General features: G+C 44.3%; 1 protein-coding gene across 1 annotated transcript; it reads left to right on the forward strand.

The window, feature by feature from the left end:
• Positions 1–1,655: 1,655 nt before the first annotated feature.
• On the forward strand, positions 1,656–6,304 carry DDIT4L (DNA damage inducible transcript 4 like). The gene is made up of 3 exons (XM_055296913.2): positions 1,656–1,869; positions 2,153–2,292; positions 4,008–6,304. The coding sequence occupies exons 2-3, from the start codon at positions 2,202–2,204 to the stop codon at positions 4,496–4,498; spliced, it is 582 nt and encodes a 193-aa protein (XP_055152888.1). The 5' UTR covers positions 1,656–1,869; positions 2,153–2,201; the 3' UTR covers positions 4,499–6,304.
• Positions 6,305–6,545: the final 241 nt, after the last annotated feature.

Below are 6,545 nucleotides of genomic sequence, written 5' to 3' on the forward strand. Positions count from 1 at the left end.
AGACCACTCATTTTATTAATTCTAATAATTCTCCTTGGAGGCAGGTTAAGTGGCAGCCTCATTAGTAATGCTGCCCAGACAAAGACAAGAGGCTCTGTGGCCTGCCCAGGGACTGACTGTCAGGCAGCTGGCATCCAACACCTGACCATGGGCCCATGCATTGGTCCTGAACACGCTAGCCACTGAAACCGCTTTTTAATTGGCTTAAATGGGCTTGTTTATTTTCCACTTTTCTGTTTATTGAAGTAGAAGTGGAAACTGGCCTTCAAAGACCAGCCTATCAGCATCTCCTTCCTTGGCTCGCCTGACCTTCAGGCAGTGCAGCTGCCTGAACTGAGTTAAAAATGGACTGTCAAGCTGGCTTTAATTTCTGCTGCTCTGCGTCCGAATGTCCTCCCACTGATCTGTTTATCACACCCTCTATACCCCTTCTGTTGTTGTTTTTCTAAGAGTTTTATGCCAGGACAGCTGAAACTGCCTTTCAAGGTTCTAACCTGCAAATCCTTCTACACATAATCCTAGAGGACCTGGGAGCCAACACTAGGATCTCTACTGTAGGAACAACCTTCTCCCTCCAGGCATCCCCTAACCCACCCCAAGCTGACTCTCCGAACAGATCATCTCTTACTGGCACACCAAAGCGAGAAAACCGTGGCTTAATAACTTTGGAAGAAAAAAATCAGGTTTGGCATCTTGCTCATGGGTTGTGAGGGCATGTTGCCTCTTTCCAGGGCTCCTCTGCCCCTCTGTGTGTTCCTGTGCAGGACCACACGGAGCCCTCACAGGGATTATCTGCTGATCCCCAGCAGAATATAAAACTCTTTATCTTCAGTCTCTGAAATCTCTTCAAAACATCCCAAACCAAAGATCTTCCCAACAGGGCTCGCCAGAAACTTCTGCCTCCGGAAATGACAGTTGCTCTCAATGATGCACGGATAGAGGAGTACCTTATATCCTACTAATGGTGTTGTGTGTTTCTTGGCAAACTCCCGCTCAATTCAAGCTCCCTGCACTCTGGGGCAAGGTCTAATTAGAAGAGTGCCAGGCTCACCCTTCCTGCGGAGAAAACGCATTAGCCACAGATGTAAGTGCACGAATGATGCCAGGGAGCCACGGAGTGCATGGGGTCATTAAGGCCCTTCTTAAAATGCTGGAGAGCCTTCGATGCGGGAAAGGAAAACTAGATCTGACCATGTGCAGCAGAGGAGGATACAGAAACCCTGGGAGGCAGAGTAGAGTTGACTGGGTTAGAGGCCAGAAATAAGTGCATAAATGATGCTCAGTGGACGTTGCAACAGATTTAAACCAAGTGTTCAGGATGACACAGCAAAGCCTCAGGACAAGGAAATACACAGATCGCTTAAAGCTTCCCGCTGCCGGGAACAGCCTGAGTGTGAAAGCGCGGACGCTCGGGGAGGGGTCGCACTGAAGAATCAGGTTCAGGCTTTGGCGAGTCGTGCACCCGGAATTGCGGTCACAGTGGCCTGAGTTCTACCCTGGAAGCAACAGGTGTCCGCCCTACCACAGGCTTATCCTCAACTCCCAGCGGCTAGGCTCGGGCTCCCTGGAAGTGTAGGGGTTGAAAGGGGACCAGACTCGGGAGGGGAGGGGCGGGGCGCCGGCCGGGGAGGGGCGGTGCAGGTGGGCGGGCCTGGGCAGGGTGGGGACTGGACCTATAAAGTTCTTGCTGCCCCGGAGGCTATGCTACTGAGAGGAGCCGGCGCAGGGTGGTCGGGGAGGGGTGAGCAGGGTGCCGCTGGCTGCTGGGGTCTGCAGGTCATCGAGTCCCCAGGAGAGGGGACTCCTAAGAAGGCACCTGCCTGTGTTTACCCAGCAGCGAGCGCGTCGGCCCCCGGGAACTCCCGGCAGGTGAGCGAAGCTGCGGCCTTGGTGGGGGCAGCGGGGCCGGGGGGCGCACCGCGGGGCAGGTCGCTTCCAAGTTTTGCGAACTGTTGGGTTAGTTTCAGGTTGCGGCTGTAGTTGGCGGCTCCGCTCCCAGGGCTTTGTCAAATTGAGTTGCAGAGGCCGGTTCCCCCCCTTTGGCAAAGGAGTTCCTCCGCTAGTTCGCTCCCGCGATGCCGGGCATTTTAGGAGCCTCTGCACGACTCGCCTGCTTTTGCAAATCCGTCTCTTCTCGCTTCATTTTTTCCAGCGCTCAGGAAAGGCCCTTGCGCCTCACGAGGGAAACAGAGCCGTTGACCATGGTTGCAACTGGCAGTTTGAGCAGCAAGAACCCGGCCAGCATTTCAGAATTGCTGGACTGTGGCTATCACCCAGAGAGCCTGCTAAGTGGTGAGTGTCCCTGCTGCCCACCCTTCTCCCCTCCCAAGGTCGGTGCCTCTCGATCTATGGTGGGCGGGCTTTCGACTTCCTCCCCTACTTCTACGTAGGGAATGCCACAAAATCCATCTGAGGAGACTCCTTTCCAAATTTTCTAACATCTTCTCTCCATGATAGAAACAAAAGTAGCAAAAGTAGAATACCCGAGGGCTGCATCTTTCTAGTCTGGTGCCAGTAGGCCCTTTGGGATTAAGTTCCTTATCTTACATGATTGTGAAGAACAGTTATGTGTGTTGTAGCAAATGTATTTACCCTGTAATCAATTATCACCCCTCCCCCCTGAATTCCGACGCACCCATTTGCAAGGTATTCCTCACTCTCCCCTGACTCCAGGGAACTACTGATCTGATTTTTATCGTTCCAAGTTAGTTTTGCCTTTAGGTAAGTGGAACCATACAGTAGGTATTCTTTTGCATCTGGTTTCTTTCCCGCAGCCTAATGTTTTTAAGATTCTTTTATGTTGTTGCTTAAATCAGTGTGTTCATGTTTATTACTGAGTAGGATTTTCAGTCGTGGATATACCCATTATTCCATTTTTAATGTGAGAAGGAAACTGTTGAACAGCAGCGGTGCTTGACTTGCTGTCATTCGCAATTTTAACAGCAGTTTCTAAGTGAACACACTGCTCTGCCACTAAAGAGCTGTAAGAGCACAGATAAACTGCTTAAGCTCTTCGTGTTTTTCTCCTTTCAAGGTGAAGTGGTTGATGACCTAATTTATAGGCCAGAACTCCAAAATTACATGAAGTGGAGAGGAAAAGCCAGTAGCAGATGAAGGTGGAGTAGGCTTAGGGAGAGGAGCTGGGAGGGCATCTGCCTGCACCTTGTTCATTTGACTCCGTGTGGTGTGGCATCCTGCCAAGGGGTAGGATTAATTTGAGGTGTAGGTGACCAAATGCAGAGCTATCTCTTTTCCTTTGAGCCAATCTAATTTTATTTCCCTAGGACTATTTTGTTTTGCTTGGCTAAGAAAAACCACCCAGCCGGTTATAAATATCCTCATGAACCTCAAAGGTCTTCTCTGCGCAATTTTTAATTAAAGAGGTTAAAGCTAAAATTGGGACCTACAGGCCACTCCAGTAAAGACTTAAAGAAAGACACAAATTTGATAGATCTTCAATATAACTCTTCAAGTTCATGGACTTTAAGCATAATAGTAAAAATTATTTATTTATTTTACAATACATGTATTCCTAGAGTTAGAAAGTAACAACCCCTTAGTCCAAAAAACAAAGTTATAACTTTTTATTCCAGAAGTAATGCGTGTTTTCTGTAAAACAAAATTAGAAAACCCCCATAAGCAAGTAGCAGGAAAGAAAAGAAAATCACCAATAATCTGGGATAATCACAAGTAGATTTTTGATGCATAGTCTTTACGATTGTGTGTGTTTTGTGTACACATAAATTTAAAGAAAAGTGGTTATAGCCTATGCACTCGATTTATCTCAACCATTATTTCATACATGAACTTTCATTCATGAGAGCTTAAATTATTTGCTATGTTACCTAGCTAGTTAACAGCTAATTGAGGTCAGCCGACTCTGAAACAAATACAAGAAAAAGGCAGACATGGTAGATAGAGATAACCGATGTTGATATCTTGGTGTTTTTTTCTACTCTTTTTTTTTTTTTTTCTGTATCTAAAAAGAAAACTCCCATTTCTTACAGATTTTGACTACTGGGATTATGTTGTCCCTGAACCCAACCTCAACGAGGTAATATTTGAGGAATCAACTTGCCAGAATTTGGTTAAAATGCTGGAGAACTGTCTGTCCAAATCGAAGCAAACTAAACTTGGTTGCTCAAAGGTCCTTGTCCCTGAGAAACTGACCCAGAGAATTGCTCAAGATGTCCTGCGGCTTTCCTCGACGGAGCCCTGTGGCTTGCGAGGTTGTGTTATGCACGTGAACTTGGAAATTGAAAATGTATGTAAAAAGCTGGATAGGATTGTGTGTGATTCTAGCGTGGTGCCTACTTTTGAGCTTACACTTGTGTTTAAGCAGGAGAACTGCTCATGGACTAGCTTCAGGGACTTTTTCTTTAGTAGAGGTCGCTTCTCCTCTGGTTTCAGGAGAACTCTGATCCTAAGCTCAGGATTTCGACTTGTTAAGAAAAAACTTTACTCACTGATTGGAACAACAGTGATTGAAGGGTCCTAAAAAGGGAAAAGATATAAAGGTTATTTCATGATTGGGTAGTAAAACTATTCAGCTAGTCAGCTAAAGTCATTTGTAGTTTGCCCCACCTGCCCTCAATAAGAAACCCCAAATGTAGTCCATTTTCTTTCTGTGTTTCACATTCATAGCAACTGCAGCTAACAGGCTGATTTTCTGGCCTTCGGAGAAGTGATTCAAAATAGTGTACATTTTCTGCATAGATCCCATTTTTGTACAGAATTGAATGGGATGAATAGGTAAGCAAAAGTAGAAGCCCATTTGAGTTTTACATTTGATTCCACAATTTTGTTTCAGGTAGGCTTGGTAATAGACTATATAAACCAGATTTGCCTAGTTTGATTTTCATATGGCTTTTTTTCTGTAAGTTTTCAGAGTGATTCTTTAAATCACAGAATCTTACTAAATGATACTTAGCCTATCAAAACTTCCAGAAGCCCACACCACCAGTTCCTGACTCAAATTTGAAGGGTTCTTAGACAGGAGGGTAGGATTAAGTAGGTGAGTTTAATTAAAGCTTAACCCTAGGTAAGAGTGAATGAGAAATATTACGGCAGTAATGGAACTGCTTCACTGTTTCTTGGTGACTTCCTCACTCTAATGTTGAAAAGAGGCAACAAAAGCTTGTGCTGCCATTTCAGTAACCATGGTGTTGTTTTAGATGCCTTTATAAGCTCAGTTTCCCTTGTTCTTAAGTGTTGAATATTGTCTTTAAACTAGAAAAATGCAAAATATTGAACTGATATTTTTGTGTGTAGTTGATTACTCTTCCATTGAGTGAATGATTTATACCTGTGAGGATAGGAAATTAGTTCTGAGACCTAGTCCCTCTCTGATTCACTTAGTAATCTATCCTCTTTTCAGTATTACATGTGCTTAATCTCAGATGAACCATTTCACCATGGCAGTGTTATCTCATCTCTGGGCTTTTCTGGGAATTGAACTATCTCTCCTTAACCCCAACTGTCAAGGGCAGTAGCAGTATACTACCACTTTGAATTATTGAAATGGGTCAATTTACGAAGTCTGCATTGGCTATGGAGATATGGTTTATAGTACAGCCTAGAGGATGAAACTCACAGTCCAGATAACCATGCACGCACCCAGATTTTTTCCACCTTGGATACCTGTCACTAGGGAATAATAAAGGCCTTATTTTTTGTCTTATTCCAACTAAGTAGATCATTATCTCTTTCCTTTTTTATGTTAATGAGAGAATTTAGCCTCCACTCAACAATGTTCAATTCAGCAAGGCTTTCATATCCTTGCTGTGGGTCATGGATAAGGAGCTTATTCAGGTTTCCTGCCCTAGCTATTAGCTCCACTTCACATGCTGGAGACTGGTGTAGGGACAGATGTATTCATCCTGGTGTTATGGAAAAACAGGTGTGATCCTGTTACTGATACTATAAGTGACCTAAAATGTCACTGTTCAAATTAGCAAGTGTTCTAACAAACTAAACTTTTCAAATGCTTGGAAAGATACTACAAAGCCAATCTTTATAGAATTGGGACAAGATAAATCAACGTTGTTTTGCGTGTCTATTGTTAGGCTCCAAAGGTTCACTATGTTTCTGCCGCTGTCCTGGAGTTGTCACCACTGACTGGGCAAGGCTTCTCGGGCATGGATGTAGAACTGTTGTCCTTTTTCCACTAACAGTTACCTTTGACTCTCTTGCCTGTTATGCTTACAAAATGGTGATGGCTTATGGAAGGCTGTTAAATTAATATTCCTGTTAAAGGAAATTAAAGTTTGTCTATTTTTGACAATAAAGCATTATATATTTTTAATTCTCTTGTCCTTTTTTTTTTCTTTCCCCTACTTGATGCAGTGGTCATAGGATCAGGGCTGCAATTACAGGGACTGTAAGTAGGGATGGCTCATTATAAACCTTATATCAGAATTCCTTATGGGCCTGATAGAAGTGGGTTGTGCCTTCATCTCATTTGGCAAAATTGGGGTTAACAGTGAATGCAGCTATTTTGCCTGGTAGTAAAAACAGCCCACCAACTCTGGACCTGTGTATCCTAA

This window comes from Symphalangus syndactylus, chromosome 10, assembly GCF_028878055.3.
Source record: "Symphalangus syndactylus isolate Jambi chromosome 10, NHGRI_mSymSyn1-v2.1_pri, whole genome shotgun sequence".
NCBI classification, from domain to species: Eukaryota; Metazoa; Chordata; class Mammalia; order Primates; family Hylobatidae; genus Symphalangus; species Symphalangus syndactylus.

What these genes read in the sequence shown, in the direction of transcription:
- DDIT4L (XM_055296913.2), top strand. Translation starts at nt 2,202, where the DNA reads ATGGTTGCAACTGGCAGTTTGAGCAGCAAGAACCCGGCCAGCATTTCA. An exon ending in CCCAGAGAGCCTGCTAAGTG is followed by an intron (nt 2,293 to 4,007) that starts GTGAGTGTCCCT and finishes CATTTCTTACAG; the next exon opens with ATTTTGACTACTGGGATTAT.